We start from the raw sequence: 20,378 nt of genomic DNA, 5'->3' as shown, positions 1-20,378 counted from the left end.
GCAAGACTCTTATTCAACTGTTATTGTAGGACACAAGGAAGAGCAGCACATTATCTGCATAGCACAGATGAGATGGATTGCCTCAGCATTAACAAATTCTTGTATCATTTTTGTGCTAGCAGAAATTTCTTCTGAGGAAAGGAATTCACAGTAAAGCCACATTTTACCAGTAAGAATATCACATGCAAACCCATATCTACCCACAATTTCTTGCTCTGAAAGACAACTCACGCATTTTAAAAAAAGTTATTTATTTTCACTGCTTTAATCTTTCTACTGTAGTGTTAGCACTTAACATAAGCATCCACTCTTCTACTACCCTATTTACAATCCATTGAAATGTATACTCTACAAATACAATACATATTTTCAGAAATGTAAGGGAAATGCACAATTTGGTAAGGTTTAGAAAAGTGACACGCATCTGTACAGGATCCTCAAATCATCCAAAAAAGTAAAATTTACAAGGCAGTATCCATACAGCTATGTAAGGGCAGGTGCTACAGTGACAAAGCAGCAAACTTGCTAATACAATAAAATACAGAAAATTAAAGTGTTTTGGGGCACCAGATAATATACTTAGTACCGCTGAAGTTGTAAATTTAGAAATACCCATATTTCTAGAAACATGTAACTGCAAACCTGGAGAACGTTCTGAAAAATATTAAACATTATATACACGTGAGGTAAATGTACCTTGGTCTTTTAAGAGGTAATTTGACTTTAAAGCAACTGATATGGTGAAGGGTTTGTTTGTTTTTTAAGCACAATGATTAACACCTTGCAATCATTTCAATGGCACAACAGTAAACGAGGAACTAACTAAAAGATGAATTTCATGGCAATCACACTCAGAGCCATTACTGAAAAAATAAAATAGCCTCTTACTTCATTTGACACCTTCATGTCCCCATACAGTCAGTCAATCCCAATGTCTTTACCTATATACAAAGTCTTTCTTAGGATTACAAGTGGAACCATTGGAGGGTGACAGTGTGTCATACTTGGAAAGTCCACTTGAGAAACTTCCCAGAATTCCAGCTTTTAAGCTTGGAAGGTCCCTGAAGAATTCCAGCATTCCAAAAATGACATTTCAGGCTCTTCAGCATCAGACCATTTCAAATGCTCCTTGTTCTCCATGTCCACATCCCCCTGGTCACAAGTCTGTAAACCAAACTGAGGCTTCAATGCTACTAACATGTAAAATTGATTAAATCCACAAAACTTAAGTGATGTATAATGTATGTAATATTTACAATAAACATTTGCATCAGTATTAATCAGAAACTGTTTTGGTATATACTTGAAATGATACAAAATTAATATTTTGAATGCTAAAATATTTTGGTCCCCCTGGATTTCCAAGAGCAGATCTGGTGATATTACAATCTTAATTTAAAAAATACTTATGTGTACCTGTGTCCATATATATAAGATATGATCTTACACAGGTAACATTTAAAGTTACATAATATATACAGACACAGCCTTTGTAAAAGGTGTTCAGTTGATATAATGGAAAAGAAGAACAAAGCTTGAAGTTGTGGTGTCAGAACTGAGGATACATATAGCTCTACTCAGAGTTTTCCTGTTCTGCAGCCCAATATGAATAATAAGGTTGTTCCAAAATACTGTTCCTAATGTCATACACTGTGTCAAGCATCCTTCTGTGCTCTGTTTTTGCAAGGTTCTATTACAAAGCGAAATATTAGAACAAAGTAAGAATAGTTGCTAGCAATTCAGGAGAAGGAAGATTTGCAGGTGGTCGAGACAATGTAACAAACCACTACAGTTGACAGAATAATCCACATGCCATGATGCTGCTCAGCTGCTGTAGATCCCCTTTAAAATGACACAGAACTATTCCTTATACTTTAGGAAATTAAACATTATGCTGATAAAGTTTTGTAGATGCTAAAAAAGCCACTAAAAAAATTATTTGACGAATTGTATTACCACCTCATGTTACCATCAAGACAACTATAGAGATCTGAGGCATGACAGAAGCCTGATGTTTCTAAAGTATGATCTACATCATTTGTATCTATGGTAAGGACCCAACTACACCTATGAAAACTTGAAATGTAACAAAGTTACAAAAAAAGCTAACAAAGCTAAATAGGAAGCCTATGACATTATCATGGAGATACAATAAGGCATACTTTGACACTGATCTGTTTTCTTTAAATATGTGCCTAGATATAAAGAACTTGTTAGAGAGGCATGCCAGGTAGATAGGCTTGGGAGTTAAGTTACATTCAAACATTGGTTAGATTTTAGAAAAACGTTCTTCACCTAGAAGGTGGTTGGGCACCGCAACAGGCTCCCCAGGGAAGTGGTCACAGCACCAAGCCTGACACAGTTCAAAAAGCATTTGGACAATACTCTCAGGCACACGGTGTGACTCTTGGGGATGGTCCTATGCAGGGCCAGGTGTTGGATTCGATGATCCTTGTGGGTCCCTTCCAACTCAACATATTCTGTGATTTATTTCTGAACACTCATAACTGAAAAACGCTGTGATGCACAGCTGTCCATGTGCACACAGGTATAGTGTATTTAAATACCTACATGAAGTAACTTTTAATTCAGCTTTGATTGATGGAGGCCTGAAGCACATAAGCCTGACTTGTTAGTGCCAAACAAACGCAACTGTGACAGCTATATGTATGTTTAAGCCTAACTGTTTTCCAAGAACTTCCCTTAGTTTTTTCTTTTCTCCTGAATACTGTCTTCCAGTATGAGTAAACTCATCCATAAAGGTGGTCGAACAAAGCATTTCATTATTTGCAGTTCAACCTCTGAGGGTCTGTAATTCCCAAATCAACCAAACTGACCTCCAAGCAGGCAACATGAAAATGGAAATACACAGAAGTGAAGTGTAAAGGCTTATCTTGGCTAAGGCTTAAGTCATCTATGTAGCCTCTTCTTACTAGGCCCCACTCATCTTCCTGCTTTAGCTACCACGTCACAGACTATGCTGCTGTCAGCAATCACTGCTACCAGCTTTGTGACCAACTCTCAGTGGGCTGAGGGATGAAAGGGAAGCAAAGATAACATTGCCATGTGTGTTGTGTAATGGGATGGGTACGGATGTGTTCTGAGAGTAGGAGGTGAGGGGGCATATTAACTGCCAGGCATATTTACACACTGAAATACTACGGACTGTTTTGGGCATTGATGAAACCAAAGGTCAACCAGACTCTTCCTAAAACTGCAATTAAAATATCCTCATAACAGCAGTTTTTTAAGGACAATTTTCCATATTAATTCGTCCTGTCCCCTCCAGAAGTTGTACATTTGGGCAGGAAGCAATTCAATTTCTATACAGGTTTGTGAAGATTTTATGATACCCTTAAAATCTCACGGAAATCTTGACTAAAGCCATGCATATTCTTTTGTGTTCTTATGACAACACAAGCCACCATAAGCTTTGTTCTTCTAACTATGAAGAGGATTGCTGGAATCCTCTGGTATTTGTATCCAAAGACCTGCAGCTCACCACTTTCTGTAGCTCACCACTTTGTGTATGAGGCACACAACATATATGCACATAAAATTTTTAAGCAGCTTTGAACTTTCTAGTACAAAAGCCCAAATAACTTTTCTCTAATTACAGGTGCACTTAATCCTCATTTAATTGCAAATACAGTTCTTTGAGACTCAGCAGAACTGCACAGAAAATATGCTTTTCATGTTTGATTTAATGAAACAAGGTCTCCCTTAAGAACATTTTACTCTTCTTGCTACTTTTTTGAAGTAAAGAGGTACTTCAAGCATTTTAGAAGTACCACTTGATTAAAAAAAAAAAATCATCTACATAATTATGACTCATAACTTGACAATTACAAAATATGACTGTGAATTTACTAGCTTACACTATTTAAAACTCCTACAGTGGTATCAGGAGTCAGATTTCAGTAAAATCAAAAATATTTCATGAATTATGTTGCTGAAACAAGTGAGAGTTAGATCTTAGCTAGGCAAAGGAACAGTTGATTTTTAACTTGTATTTTTGAAACCAAAAGTACCAAAGGCTTCATATGTTCCTACTGTTTTGCATTAAAAGACTCAAAAGTGGCACTTACTGGTGTGATACAATCTATTTTGAAGGCAATGTAATGTTCTGAAAAAGTGGAAAAAACCCAGTAATCATGTATAAAGTATAGTTGCATAAGTTATGTTCCCACAACTGAATGAGGTCAATTTGTAAGTCAAGGTCAGAGTCCAAAAGATTCACTACCTTAATAGCAAGCAAAGTATACTCCAATAGTACATTCACAATCTGAATCAAGGAATTGAGACAGTGGTTCAGAATAGTCAATGTACCAGCCAGGAATAAAGTTGCCTGAAGAGCCATCGATGCACTTTAGAACAATATAGTGAGCCAGTTCCATTTTAGAAGTGACCTCCTACTTTTAGCACAGTTAACTAGTAAAAACCAGCTATCAACTTTCCAAATAAAAAATTACAAGTTAATAAAACTAGAATACATGATGTTTTGTAAGTTAACCTGGGAAAGAGGTTCATAGTGCACAGAAAGGACCCAACACAACTGTTTAGCACATCCACAAAAATCCTAATACGTGACGTTCCTATGAAGTACTAAAAGGCAGCAATATCCTTCTGTTCCCCCAGTGAGGTAGAACAATTAACCATCTTAACACGCCACTCTGGTGCAGATAGGGATTTTTACAGTGTTCTTCGGTAGCAAATCCAGGATTACATCTTTATCCCCTCCTGTTGACTAAGTTGCGATAACGTTTTCTTAATGCGCAAAGCTGTCAGCCTGGCAGCTCCGTTAGCATACCAGCATTCCCGCATAATTTTTGCCATTACTCGCAATGCCTGCAAAGGAAAGACAAGTCATTATATGTACTGCTGTTCCAATGCAGCCCATGGAACCACTCTTCTGCCTTAGCCTCTTCATGCATTTCTGAAGTCTACTACCAGTGCTACAGCTGCATGGAAGAGTGTGCTGTCTGAAAAAAAAAAAAAATCGAATTCTTACTTTATTTACAGAAAACCAAAACTCTCTAAATACTGTAGAGCAAACCCAGTATTTTACAGCAGGTTTTTGGCCCATGAAAAAATATTTGAATGAAAAATTAGTAGCTTGTCTGTAACTGTTTTCTGAATTTTCACATTAGACAAAAATACACTCTTTTTGATTGTACCTCCAGTTAAGGAGTTAGTTCAATACAAAGCAATTAAGAAATTTATCAGCTGTCTTCCTCAAATCGAACCTCTGTAAAGAGACTGAAAATTTTTGGAGTATTTGAATCCTTTAAACAACCATTCTTTGAAGTCTATTACTTGCGTACTAGCATTCACAAAGCAAATCACAAAAACTGAAGATGTTCCAAAATTTTACACTGAAAGCTGTATTAATTGATAGGAAGTTACCAGAATTGAAGTGCCATCATTTAAAAAAATGACTCCACAGCTTGCTAGTGAATATCACCGCCTTTCTCTCCTTCCTGTGTTCTCTTCCCAAATCGTCTAACTCAGGCCTTCACCCATGCACTCATTTCACACGTGCCACAACCTAGTTCCCTCTTCTATCTAATGTACATCGTATCTTATCAATCCCTTACTCCTCCTGTAGCCTACCACAGCTGTTCTCCTAAGCTGTGAATCAGAAAGCACTGGTTCTAGCCCTAGCTGAGTTCCCAGAGCAATGGAATATTCCCTCTGACCAGTTTGGGTCAGCTGTCCCAACTGTGTTCCTTCTCATACTCTTGCCCACCCCCAACCCACATGAGAAATGGAGAATGCCTTGAAACTGTGTAAGCGTTGATCAGCAATAGCTATCAGTGTGCTATCAAACTGTTTTGGTCACAAATCCAGAACACCACACCATACAGGCTGCTATGAAGGAAGTTAAGTCAATTCCGCTTAGACACAGTACAACTCCCCGCTGCAAAATTTATTTGCAATGATGCTTTCTGCATAATATAATTCAGACTAGCTCTAATTTAAATAGCATCACCCATGCTTCACAGGAAGGGATCCTAGAATCCTGCATGCAGGGTTAGCTATTAGTTTTTGTGAAAATACATTTAAATACTAGTGTATAACCAAGGAACAATGACATTTAATAAAGACACAATGATCAGAATGAAATTAATTAGGTTCTCCTAGAAGCGGCCCTTCTCTGTTCAACAACAAGCACAGTTTTTAAGCCACTGAAATCACTAAAAGCTCTAGTGTCTGCTAAAGCGGCTTTAACAAGGTTAGTTAATACCTCACAACTCTGCCATCTGTTTGGAATATTGGGTCTTAACTTCTGCTCACACACAACTTTCCTCATTTCTTCAACAGAAGGATCTGAAGGAACGAGGTCATAGTATGGCAATTGGTAGTCTTCGTGGATTCCTGTAATAGGTTGAAAATGGCTTTATTTTAGTTGACACTAGATGACATATTCTCCATTTTTTACTGTCTTCCTTATTAGCACCCTACCAGTTTTTGGTTTTTATTTTTAAAAGTTACATTACAATGACTGACAAATAAATAAATAATAAAAAACCCCCTAACCATACCTTGGGAGCATTTACATTACCCTTGAAGAATTTAAAATTTATAAAATTGGAAGAGATATACGCTACGTCAAAACTTTCATATGCTATACTAAAGACATGCTTCTTCAGAGCATATAATTAATAACAACATGCTTCATTTTAAATAAGGTATAGATTTTATCTGAACACATTTTAGCTAGTTCTTACTTGTGGTGTTTGCCCCTTGCTCACAGAACACTTAACTTCACCCTTTTCTCCACTCCATGTAAAGTTTTAGAAAAAAAAATAGACATGAATATTTCCTATTTTCTTCAACAGGTATAGTTCATCAGTTTAGAATGAGGTTGAGTAGACCAGTCATCATTTACAGGATTAACAATTAGAAAGTCTGAGACATACTGGCTATTATCTTGCACTGTTTTTAGAGCAAACTGTTTTCAGAATCTAAATAAGTTTGAGTACGTTACTTAAAATTTCCTAGTATATACAATTTTGTAAAGATTGTCACATACCACCAATTGAACATCGCCGAGCAATTTCCCAAAAGACTAATCCCATTGCATAGATGTCTGCTCGTTTGAATGACTCAAAATGTTTCATATTTATGGAATCATCTAGAACTTCAGGAGCCATGTACCTGTTTGCAATAAAAAAACCCATTTAATTTCATAAACACTCAGAGCAGAGAAAGTTCACTACTACTTGTTCAGGTCAAAACCAAATTAAAATATTTATGCGGAAAAGAGGACAAAGGAAAATCTGCTTCATTAAGGTTATTCAATCACAGACCTTTCAGTGCAAAGGGGATAAGTAAACTGAGAGGAACAAGCATAGAAATGGGGGGAAAAAGTAAATGTGAAACTACAAACAAGTAGAGCCATAAACAGACAAGGGATAAGAGAGACAACAACAAAGACCATAAGTGTCCAGTTGCTAATTGATAGGCTACTAAGAAATTCATAGCTTTAGAGAGGCCCAGTCTGGACACTGTGAATGCTAATATATAGAAAACAAGAGGAACGTGAGAACTGTGGATACTCAAGGGAGGCCTGTGGGACTATGCAATGCTTATCAAGGAATGTTTAGGAGAAAGGGAACACAAGTGGGGCAATAGATAGAAAAGGGTAGCAAAGGGGTCAGTTGCATAAAAGGTTCCAGTCTGCACGTGCTCCCCGGTGTACCCTATTTTATTAAATACTATTTTTCTGTGCAATCTCACTCTCAACCCCATGTGCACATGTTCTCTAAGAACTATATGTCAGCAACTGGAGGCAAGCATGAGTGAATTCAGGTCCAGCAATTTGAGTGGGACAAGGGATGAAGGTGCCCTCAGGCCTGGGGTCACAGCAACTAGAGAAAAGGAGGGTCTCAACATCAGTAGTTGAAAGGGGAAATGCAGATCCTAGGAGTACATGTCCAAGGTGTTAAGACTAAATATCTGGAGCAATTATGAGGGGACCAGTGGGAATAAATTCTGGGCAAGCAACTGTAGTCAGACAGCAGGTGAAGGAACCCCTCGTGCCAGCAACTGGAGTAAATGAGAGTCTCTGCTTCAGTCCCACTGAAGTGGGACCATGGGTCACAGGTTTCACGGTTACACCTTACATGTACCAGCTACAGGAGAGAATGGGGTTGAGAAAAGCAGAGTAAGGGTCTCCCAGCACCAGCAACTGGAGTGGGAGTCACAGGTCTATGTGCCTGGGTGCCAGCTGCTAGGTTGGACCAGGTGGTTTGCATTTCCCCAAACCTGGTATACACGGCTGGTGTACATGGCTGTAACTCCTTAGCAAACTTCAAGCTGGTCTAGAACAGCAACTAGGTGGCCTATGCAGGGATGTTTGACAGGGGGAGGGCCCACACTGGTATTTGAGCGTATCCACGCATGTAGGGGTGCATACATCACCTATTTGCTACTGTGCACTAATCCAGCTGGTGAGTAGGAGACCCATGGAGCACCAAAGAGAGCATTAGACACAGAGAGTGTTGTATGGATGGTTGAGGGATTCATAAACATGCATGGACTTGTGAGGCTGCAGAAGGGAGTGTGTGCTTTTCAGTAACTAAGTTCAATTCTGATCAGCTGAAGAGAAGGAAGGAGACTTGGCTGTCTATACTTATGTTTTATACAAGTTCTGACAGTGTTTTATGTGGGTGTTGAAGACAGCACATGGTGCATAGCAATCTATGTAATCAGCCCTGTCACTACTGTATATATATCTGTGTATGAGTGGTTGAATCCCAAGAAAGCAAGCAGCAGCCACATCCATGGGCCTCAGATGAACACAGGACACACCAGCTGGGCTCCAGAGGGCAGGCAAGAAGAAGCCCCAGTTCCAGGAATCTGACAAGTTATAGCAGCCACTTAAAACATCCCCCAACAAGACTAGAGAGGGAATAGGTGTGAAGTGCTGGTTAAAAAACCAGCAGTGTTAAAAGAACGAAGGCTCCCTACCATTGCAGTAGCTCATTCTTCATCATAATAGTAAATTCCTTTTGGGTTATACTTTAACAAGTGCTCACAAGCTTACTTTATCTACATTCCCAGCCAAAAAAACCCAAACCAAACCAAAACAAAAAAACCTATCTGTGACAAATTTTCAACTGAGAAACAGGGATTGAAAACTGGTCATGGCATCCAAGTGATTGTTAGATTGTTACCTTGTTTAGTTACTAAGCCTAAGGACAGAACGTCAAGCAAAATGTCAGTGTGGACCTTACTGACAGCAGCATCCTCACTGGCTGCTGGAAAGAATGAATGGTGTTCACTGCATCAAGTCAACATCAGCTGCAATATTTGCTCTCTCATTCTGGTATGGCTCTGGCAGCTAAATACAGTATGTAATGTTTAGCAGAGTTCAGTGTGTTTCTCCACATCACTGCCCCATCAGTCTCAGGTTGACGTGAATGAAGCATGTAAAGAATGGCACCAGGGCTTTGGAGAGCACTGTTGACTGGTAAGAAAGCAACACGTATAGATTGCTGGAGTAGAATACAGTGCCTGGAACAGCCACAAAACCCTAGGCACAATTTCATTTAATCACATAATACTAGGGTTTTCTTTCTTTTCCAGTACCACAGATGGTAGAGAGATTATAAGACACACTACTTAAAATAAATTTCAGGATTATCACACCCTTCAGAACTCTCTCAGCACTACTGTGTATTATGGAAATTACACAGACATAAGGAAGCAATGGCTATCAAAGAAAGGAGCAAAACCACAACCAGTAGCTGCATCTGTTCTAACTACCCAGAACAAGGTTTGCTGACATGAGAGTTCTTATAAGGCACACAAATTCCTCACAATTGATAAAACAAAGCAGAGGACAACTGTCTGAAGTGGAATGTAAGGTTTACTTTGATAGTAATTATTGAATGGAAGCTGAGTCAAATTAAGTTTGCATGTCACAAGCTTTAATAAGGACAAGGCTCAACTAGTTCTGGTCCACCATATCAAAAACATTTTAATCAAGAATGCAAGACTGTGGTGGGTGTTTTAATGCTCTCCAAGGATTTTGCATTATTGGATACTCTTGTGCTACTTCATGTGCTTGACAGTATAGTAATCTGCTTGGAACCTAGCACAAAGCATATTTGATCTATTTAAGATCACATGGGGATGAGAAGAGTGATGGACCTTAAGAAACACCAAACCAAAAACCTCAAACATGGTGCAAGAGGTCAGCCAGAATCAATTAAACAAGCAATAAAGGAGATTGTCTCAGCTTCTGTAAATCATCCTAAGGACAGGCAGTTTAACAGGTAAGACCATAAGAGGCCTGAATGTGGCAAAAAAATCCCTCCCTCCCTCCCTCCCTCTCCCTAGTGTGACTTCCATTGAATTTATTGACAAAGTGACCTCTTACCATGATCCTCGATCAATGTATTTAGATTGACTTTGGCTTCCATAACACTGAATGGTGATTGCTCAAAAAGTCTGAGAGATTATTGCTGGAAGAAGAGAGGCGAAAGGGAAGTAGGTCATCTAAGTGAGGTTAGCAGATGAGCCATTCACGGCTGTTACACAAAAGGGAGAGAAGCAGGCATCTCCTTGTCAGCTTATGCACTGGATTTAGGTTCTGGAGAGAGCTACTCTACACAGACTAACTCTGACCTGAACAAGGTTTGCAGCTCTGTATCATGCAAGAATGAAAGCACAAGTCTACAAATTATGTTGAGTATGGTCTTGCCAAAGTTTGGCAAGACCTCTTTGCCTCCTGACCTCTTTCTCCTGTCCCTTTTAGTCCAAAAGCTCAGTATTAATTGCCTAAATTTCTTGTACAACATAGAGGGAGCTTGGTGTCATCAAACAGGACCCATACACAACAATACTGACTGTGACATCTCCCTTCATCAAGCCTATACTCACAAGGTAGAATTCTGCTCATATTTGGTTCAGGTAAATTTCAGAGAAGCACCCATGTAAAGGAAGAATTTGCTGCCAAATGTCTTTTAAACACAGCCTATTTGAACTATCAAAAGTAAGAGCTAGGCCACACTTTTAAAAGAAATAAAAAGAGAATGAGAATGAGGGTTTTTTAACTTGTCTCAGGGAGTGAGAGAGGGATTCTATTTCCTTCTCAGTTTAAAGCTCATGTTCCCTACTTTACGCTGCAGGCTGAGCTATGAAAGCACACAGTTCACACCCTTTGGTAAAGCTAAGCCTCTGAACAGAAAAGAAATAAAGTCAGAAAAGAAGGATCATCAGTTTGACTCAACACCTCAATCACTCACCCAAGAGTGAGTTTGCTTGCTCCCTAAACCATACATTTTTTACAACAATCATTAGAGAAATATAAACTTTGTCAAATCCCCCTGAACTTGTACACAGAGCTTCAATGTGCAGAACAGCTACCAGCGGTGGCAATCAATGGGAGCTAAAACTGTCACTGAACAGGTAAGATTTGACCTGTACTATGAAAAATTAATCAGAGGTGCAGAGTTACTTACCTGAGAATGCACAAGAAGGAGGAAGAGGGGACCAAGCCTTTTACAAGAATGAGCAGTTTTCAGAGAGGTAGAAATGACTAATGTCTTTTAAATGGGAAACATATTAGTCCTGCAGTGCCCACTGCAGTAAGCAAGAGTTGCTACAGTTTTACCCTTGAGAAGAAGCATAAGGCAGATGAACAAGCAATTTAATAATGCCTATGCAAGAAGAGATCTGGTAAGTGGGATCTATGGACACAGCTGAAAGGATGCCTTCTCCCATGACTAGATTAAAGAGAGTAACTGATTTGTACACTGTTCTTCTTGGCATGTAGGTATAGTAGAAAATACAAAATCACACGTGGTATGCACCCTGCATGCAGCTAAGTTTGCAATGACAAATTCCAAAGTAAGCCTGCTGTTTCACTACCAATAATTACTAGAGACTTTGAGAAGGAATGATGCCCAGTACCTTGTAACGTAGCAGTAGTTCAGAAAATAAATCTTATCTGACCATTTGTGTGGTATTTTTAAAGCTGGCAAAGGACTAGTACAGCAGAGCTTTAGAAAGAAGTAACTTCAGCAATATAATTGTAAGAAAAATAAATTTTCAGTACATGTTCTAAAAGTTTTCGTTAATTGAGCCTTAAAATAATGGTTTGGGGTTTTTTTTTCCCAAAAAGACACAGTTCAAGGGGCATCCTAGTTCACAGTAAAACGCACATCACACCCCTCCCCTGCAATATCACTACCTATAAAGATATATAAAAAAAAGTATTTTTTATGTGTGGACTGGAAACTAGGCAACAACAACATAGAATTTTCTCTAACACTGCTAAGGCATATAGGCTTGGCTGTCACACATTTCTCCATGACCAGTGTGCAAACTTCAGTTTGCCATACCACTGAACCTTTAGGCAGCTAAAGAACAAAAAGTTCCCGACATCCCCAATGGTTGCTATGGTTCACTGTTAGTGCTGCTATCTCTGTATGCTGTATAGCTGCACAGTTTACTAAAGGAAATTTATCTTCAGAACAGCTTACAGTTATTATTGTCTGAAGGTTCAGCAATGATAAATTACAGCCGATAAGTTTATTTGCAGTTTGCTGATGGAGTTAAACAGCTTCAAATTCTTTTGAGGGCAAGAAAAATCTGTATTTCCAAATGCAAAAGTAGTCTTTTAAAGGAGAGTGTATTGACTCATCCATTGATGATTCTATCTATGCATTAGATGACAAAGAGGACTGCTGTTTTAAGTTCTTGTATTTCTCTCAAAAACGTGATTCCAGGAAAGAACGTGTCCAAGACTTTGCACCTTTTATGTTCTACCATATAGGCTTCACACTGAAAAAACCCAGCTTTTTACTTTCAGTGTTAATATCCTGTCTTACACTCCTGCCTGACTGGGCTGCAAGTAACCATTTCATGCAACACAAGGCAAGAATAAAGCACTGAAGTCTCTAAAACCATCAGTCATGAAGTCTCTTAATTGTTTTAATACATACTTGTACCTACAATATTTTGCAAGTTTTCAGTATTTTACACATGCCAACAATCAACATGCTTTAAAGTTCTTACTCTCTATCTGCCATTACATTTCCCTGCTGCTTATATCTGTATCAACAAAAACCTATATGGGACAAGAAAAAACAAAGCATTTTATTACAGAAGTTGCCTGGCACATCATGTGAATGATTTTACCTTTTTGTTCCTACTCTGTGGTTTGGGGCAATATCAATTGTGTCTGTAGCTGAATCGTGCCTAACTGCCAATCCCAGGTCTGCAATGCAGCATGTTCCATTCTTTTTCACCAATATATTTTTTGATTTCAAATCTCTGTGCGCAATTGCTGGTTTGCCTGGAAGGGAAAAAATAGAAGTAACAACATATCTGCAAAAAAAATAAAAATAAAAAAAGGAAATAAAAAAATCAAACTGCTTTTATTCTAAGCCTGGTGCAAATTTTGTTTGAAGTTACAGAATTCCTTCCAGTTCTGACACTTTACGTGCATCAAGGTAGCTCCTGAAATCATTCATTGTGGATTGTCTGGCTGTTCAGGAAAGTGCCTCACGTTTACCATATTACACCACTCTACTGCTCCTTCCCCTCTTCCTGCAAATATTTATAGCACACACATACTATTTCCCATAAAAAAGTTTCTAACATTTCTGGAAATAGACCCTTAGTGTTGTCTCAACTCGAAGTTAAGAAGACACTACATGCACCATTGGTTGGTGCCCTTTAATAGGTTTTTTTGTAGGAATGATTGTTACATCACAATGCCATAGAAAGGAAGACAAAGAGCTGTCCAAATTAAGTTCTATTAATAAGAAATTATCACATAGTAGAATGAACTATTGATGTGTCATTTAAAAAAAACCAAACAGGAAATCAACCAGTATTATCCATGTGACAAGCAGAAAAACTGTAAGATTACCTTGTGTGCCAACAATTTCCATGTGCAGATGAGCAAGACCACTGGCAGTGGACAAAGCTAATTTTATCATTCCTTCCACTGTTACTGTATACCTGTTCAGGTAATCAAAGAGTGATCCATGCTCGTGATAGTCTGACACCAACCACAGCTGAGTCCATGTACCATTGTCTGCAAAATAACACTGGCATGAATAACACATGTACACACACAAAAGACAAGCAAACCACATATTCCACTTCTATACAACGCTTATGAAGTACAAATTATGTTTTGCAAGTTAACTCAGCAAGTTAGACTCCTAAATCTTTACTTCTATTCCTGTAACATTTAAAAACCTCTATAAGGGCTGACAATATCATGGGAGGTTTTCTGAACATCTTAGTAAGTATTCTTTTATTTAAACTAGAAGACAAACCATAGAAAACTCATGTCACCATAATTCTGAGGCGAATATTCAGAGTGAACTATTCAGGTTATTAGCCAGGCCCTGCCATTCCCAATTGTTCTGCTGGAGTGTGGGGAGGCAGGGAACAGTGCTGAATGCACAACATAAAACTAATCCTGTCACTATCAGTCTAGTACAGTATTGTCCAGGTTAACCATTAATTTAAAAAAAAAGTGTTTTAAGCTATGCTCCCTAACTCCTTCAATCTTCCCATAATCTGCCCTCAACCTGGCAGACAATTTACCAGCAGCTGGTGGATTTTTTTCCTAGAGTAGAAGCTTACAAGCAGCAATTGGACACATGACTTCAAGAAAAAAGTTAAATCCCACTTCTAGTGATCTCTAAATTGCTGACCAAAATTGAGATTTCCAAGAGGCACAAGAGTAAAGAAAAACACTGAGAAAACCAGTTTGCTGCATGACTTTTCGCTGAACTGTGAAAAACAGGACAGGCTATAATACATGTGTAGATATTCCAGGGCATATAAATGACAGATAAGAACTTAGTTGTTCACATTGTAAAGTACTGGACACAAAATACCTTGAAGTTTAAGCCACACAGAGAAGACTATTAGAGCAATCCAAATCAAGAGAGGGGCAAAAGGATTTTTTACCTAAGAAGTAAAAATACATTCAGAGAAGAACAATTCTGCCACCAAATAGGTTTTCCAATTTTGTTTCGTTATGAAAGCAACTCTCCTGTGGCAGATCTGAGAAGCACTTTTATAGCTAGCAACTTTTGAAGAAGAATCTTTCATCTCTTTAGAAGACTAACTATCCCATAGAAGATTTCAACTGGACTTCTATCCTGAATTATACAGCCCCCATGTGCTCAGAACAAGTGAGAACACTCAGCAGAAGTCAAAAAGATGTCTCATTATGTATTAGTCCCTAAGAATTATTCAGGAACTAAATACAAAGAACGTGAAGCAGAGAAGTAAATTCCTATCATAGTTAGTTCCTATCATAAACATACTGAAAAATTTTTAGTTTCCAAAGAACACACTTGCCTCAGGAAAGTCAGAGGCACAAAATGCCTGATTTACAGATTGGTAGAAACTACCTTCATGAAAGCACTTATGCTTATCTTTAACTGAACACTTCAGTGGGCATGGGAAAATTTGCAAGCATGTCTTTTACTTGGATGTTCCTAGGGAGGCCAGCAACACCACTAAAAATAATCTAAAAAAAAAAAAAAAGGCCTCCAAATACTTCAGAGTAGGGAAATAAAAGACTAATCTACATTCAAATAATTCCCATAATGGAAAGAGAATTCTGGCTTGCTACATTCACAGAATAGTCTCAACTGAGTTGTTAATTTAAACAAGCAAAAGAAAGCAGTCACATGCTCTAACCTGTAAAAGGCTGTGAGAAAGCTGCTATTGCAGCAGGAAGAGTCTTATAATATGTCCAGACTTGGGCACAGAAGGGATGCCTGAGTTTTGTTTTTTAACAAAGAATAAGGAAATTAAAGATTTTTTTTTAAATAGCTTCAATTATTTTCTAGAACTGCTCCTTCTCTTGCTACTTTGCAATATCCAAGCATGAACTCATTTAACTCAGCATAGTATTAAATGTGACTCTTCCCAAAGAGAATTATGGTCTCTGAAAAGTCAATCCAACAGCATTAGCTTCACTAAAAGCAGTCTTATAGACCCATTAGAAACAGGTATGAGTTCACAACCATATAAGAGATACTCTCAAATACATATAATCAAAGAGCTCCAAAGAGCTGCAGAAGTTCAAAGTAAACTAACTTAATCACTTCAGAATATTCTCTTCACTCAGTTTTATCCTACTGCTTCATCAGTTATGACCCTACATTGCCTTAAATAATCCTCTCCTGGGCATTAACACCATACACACTCATTGCTTGGTCCTGTATTTTATTTCTTCTCCTTTTTCTTATGAATGGGAGACCTCAGCAGGTGTCTAAATTAGACAACAAAAAGTAGAGAAATAAACTAATTTTAATAATCTACCAGATCTGTTGTGTTTATATAAGCTCTTTAAAAGATGTCAGTTTCTGAATAATTATCACTGCTCTCAATCAAGACTATGGTGCCTTAGCATAAAGTTCCCCCCTCTTAACTCTACATGCCCATCTAAGAGGAGAATATGGTGCTGATTACAGACTTCTACTTCAGTTTTATCTTATTTATTACCTGCAAGCTTTAATATTCTGTTTTTACCTTCCTTCCAAAGAAGAAACTATAAAGCTGGCCTTACCATCCATTCTGAAAGGAGCCATGATTTTTTCCTATTATATGTTGTATTTGTGGCCCTTCAACCAGAGTTTAATAAGAGACAATGTTGCATCCAAGCTTACATGAATATTAATTACAGACAAGCTGAAATGCAGCAATAGATACAGTATCGAGCTATCAGAGGGGACCTACTATGTTTTCCTTGCCTTGCTTTTTTTGACAAGCTATAAAATTTTTTAGCACACGAAGCAGAACACATTATGATAAACTTAAGTCTTTTTATACTGTTGACAGTAGTTAATTACTACCAAGTAATAATTAACCTGACCCTGAGTATTTTTGGCTGCACAGTAAACAGCATCTGCCATGAAGCTTTCAATCACAGGATTTGCGTTATCAGGTAAGAAAAAGTAATTACACTCAGTTGTAATTACATACAGTAGCACAGCCTTCCATGATAAGGTAATCTAATTTGGTTTATATACACATGACGATCAAGAATCTCAAGCAGTTTCAGAATGTTGAAGAAAATTACAAAAAATTTACATATGTTATTAGAAATATATTTAAGAGACTAATTATGGTTATTTCATCTATTTGCAAGGGACCCAAAAGTATTTTAAATCATCAAAATCACTCAGAGGTAAAAGCTTTCCTTTTGCAATTCTAAAAAAAATATTGAAATTCTGAGTAAAGAAGCTTTCAGACTTGTTGTTAGGAGACTGATTACAGTTTGAGAAACACCTTAGTGACATCCAAGCAACATCCACCTTAGTCAGGCTGACTCTTGAAAAAAGGAATTTATAACAATTACTTTATCAAATATATAATCAAGTTTCAATTAAAATTCAACTGACTGAATTCACTTAAGTGAAAAATGCTTCTTTCACATTGGCATTAGCAAAGCAAAAATTCTGACTTGGTACATGTTTGTTTTTAAATTAAATACTAGGTTTTAAGCCATGACAGTATTGCTTGGTACAAGGGTTTTCAAACATAAATTTATGTTACAGTTGAATGTATAGAAGTTGTTACAGGAACTGCCTAATTGTATGTATTCAGTAGTGTCATGTTATGTGTCAAGTGTTTTAAAGCACAGATTTAGCCTTTTTTGGCATGGAGATAATGTAACACACACAAAAAAAAACCAACATGAAAAAGCAGTGAAAATATAAGATTCAGATGGAATCTGTAACGAGAAACCACTTAGAAATGAGATATTCAGGGAGATGTCAGTGACTGGAGGATGATTGGTGTTTTGTTAGCAAAACTCTATTACATTGAGATAGTCATCTGATTAAATTGATGAACAGCACTTGAGCCATGCAGATTAGCAAGATCTTCCAGTCAAATTCCTTCTTCTTGGACTAAAGCCAGAGCTTCAAAAGAATAAATGGCTCAAATATTACTTTTCCCAAGAGGAAGGAATTCTGCTCACTTCTTTGCAGCATGTTGCTTAACATCATTCCTGGGATTCTGCTCTGAATAAAACTTCCACCAAGGGAAGTGCAGCTTTCAGTTAAGTGGAAGGAAGGTCAAAGTATTTTACTGCTTTGGAAGCGTGCAGTACAAGACTTCACCTTACTTGTAACATGACTACACAGTTATGGTTACAGACAGCTAATCAAGAGAAACTTTTAGTACTGTAAACCAAGGTTGCTGTCACTACTCTTTCATTAGTAGAATTGCATAGATAAGTAGTCCCTGATACACTTTACCTTTAAATATCTGGGTTAGAAAGAACAAAACAAAAAAAACACACAAAACCCAAACTGTGTGTTTAGGTGGTTCATAACAAGACAACACATGGCCCTGAAAGTAATTTCCCTGACCCAGCAGTATTTGAAAGTTAGTGTATACTCGTGGCTAAGCACAGAGCTATCCAGAACACAAACACTTGTCAGACAGAACACAACTGCAGTTAAAAATCATTCATTGCCTTTCAGCTCTCAAGCTGGCTTAATAGCAGCACCTATTTCCCAGTAAATTATGGGATGGGAAGCAGACAGATTGGACCAGCTCCTATAGCCTTCTGAACACACAGCTCTGGGGAAGAAGAGGATGTGCCATTCAGGCATGAAGACTGTCTAAATGGTGTAGTAGAACAAGAAGTGAAGACAGTCACAAGCTCTAATCTATACACACACCCTCCTACCCAAAGGAACCCCTTCCCTGAATTGTACACTACAATGGCCAGACAGATGTTCCCCTGCAGTTGTGAAAAACATGCAGTTGCAGTAAGAGGACAGACCTAATTAATGCCTTTAAGCAGTAGCAAGAAACACAGCATGACTTTGTTCCAAAGCTCCGCTGTACTAGTCCTTCGAAGTTTAAAAATACTACTGCTGTATCTCTTGTAGTCATCTTTGCAACGTCTCAGACATGCAGTTACATCTTGCAGTCTAATGACTTTGTGCATTCCAGATGGGCTGTAGGAACTCCTGAACGCATTCAGCAGTCTGCCCTACAAAGAAATGGATGCAAATCCTTCACAGATATTATAGCTGTGAAAGAATACTTCATCTTGCACCCAGCACCTAATAAGTATTTATCAGTTAGTACCAGCATCTACAATGAAAGACTGTTAACAGGTGTTCTTAGGTCTTTGGTCTCTAAAGGCAAATTTGTGATACACCTGCCCCTTTCAGAGTACCAGGATAGCACACCTGCTAAACTGAAAGAACTACCCCCATAATTGTCCCTCTAGGTCCTCCCATTTAATGGGATATAGGTGGCTTGAAGTATTCCTAGCAAGAGTTGAAGTATTTACCTCCTTCAACATTCAGGACTGGATTCTTAACCCAGAGAGAGAATGGTGGGTAGATATTTCCCCACTGAGAGAATGTAGAAGGTTACACTGAGAATTAATTCTGCATTGATGAGTTAAAAATAACACAGCTTTCTACATCTGCTCAGACAGCAATACTGTTAGAAAAAAGTCAAGAATAGCAGCATTTTCAAAACGTTTTTATCCATTTTTCGTAAACCAGTCACCAACTAGTTCTCAAGAAAATAGAAGAGCCTTGCCCTGAACCCTAAAGCCTCCAATAATGGCATGAGCTATCAATTAAGGATTTCTTCTTTGTACGTAAAGCATATTAACAGTAGAAACTAGAAACAATTTCATATCACATTATATTATAAGGAACCTAATGATGATCAAGTCAAATGGAACTTCACGCTATTTCATCTGGAACTCAAGAAATTATTCTTGAAAGCCAACCATTTAAGAAGCCTTCCTCATACCTCCTCTGCAGAGTAGTCAAGTGTATTTTTGGGACAAACTACCTGAGGGTTTTGGGCAAAACGAGAGACCGGTATGCTTAACCACTGATGGATTTTGTTAAAAGTTATAGCCAAGGTATTGTAATACATCCTCCATGTTTTTAAGTGACACACAGAAGCTAAAGCTTCTGCAGTGATGGCTCTCCATTTATGGTTTTAATGCAACTAATCTAATTTTAAACCCAGGCTCCAGATACTCTAGTAGATCCACCAGAAAAAACTCAAGCTCTTGTAGGTACTAGTAATAGCCAATACAATTTTAAGCATGAAAATAAGACAGTTTCTAATGGTAAGTATAATAAGCTGCAGGAAAAAGTTGCCTGGTATGGTGTAAATCTGCAAGCTCTTGGAGGATAACAAGCTGCAGAAATATCTGTTAGGAGCAAGTTAACTGCAGGTAACCCTTTCCTGGAGAAGTGTTCCATCTCTTGGATTCTATCCCAATTCTACAGATTTATATAAATATAAAAATTTGAAATCAATCTAGGGGCAATTAAAAAACCCTCTATTTACACATATACTTCATCTACACTAAAACCATTTAGGAATTT

The 20,378-nt window shown here is 37.9% G+C and overlaps 1 protein-coding gene across 1 annotated transcript in view; it reads right to left on the bottom strand.

Moving 5' to 3' along the window:
• Positions 1 to 238: 238 nt before the first annotated feature.
• TGFBR1 (transforming growth factor beta receptor 1) overlaps positions 239 to 20,378 on the bottom strand; it is a 34,218-nt gene continuing 14,078 nt past the window's right edge. The window contains exons 5-9 of the mRNA XM_027675986.1: positions 13,892 to 14,059; positions 13,156 to 13,312; positions 7,037 to 7,161; positions 6,248 to 6,378; positions 239 to 4,848 (exon numbers count right to left, since the gene is read on the bottom strand). Coding sequence (XP_027531787.1) covers positions 4,723 to 4,848; positions 6,248 to 6,378; positions 7,037 to 7,161; positions 13,156 to 13,312; positions 13,892 to 14,059 — 707 coding nt within the window. The 3' untranslated portion in view covers positions 239 to 4,722. The remainder of the gene's footprint in view (positions 4,849 to 6,247; positions 6,379 to 7,036; positions 7,162 to 13,155; positions 13,313 to 13,891; positions 14,060 to 20,378) is intronic.

The sequence above is a fragment of the Neopelma chrysocephalum genome, unplaced genomic scaffold (genome assembly GCF_003984885.1).
Source record: "Neopelma chrysocephalum unplaced genomic scaffold, ASM398488v2 Primary Assembly neopelma1_26, whole genome shotgun sequence".
Lineage (NCBI taxonomy): Eukaryota > Metazoa > Chordata > Aves > Passeriformes > Pipridae > Neopelma > Neopelma chrysocephalum.
Note: the sequence above shows the minus strand (reverse complement) of the source record. Positions and strands in the feature narration are given on the sequence as shown.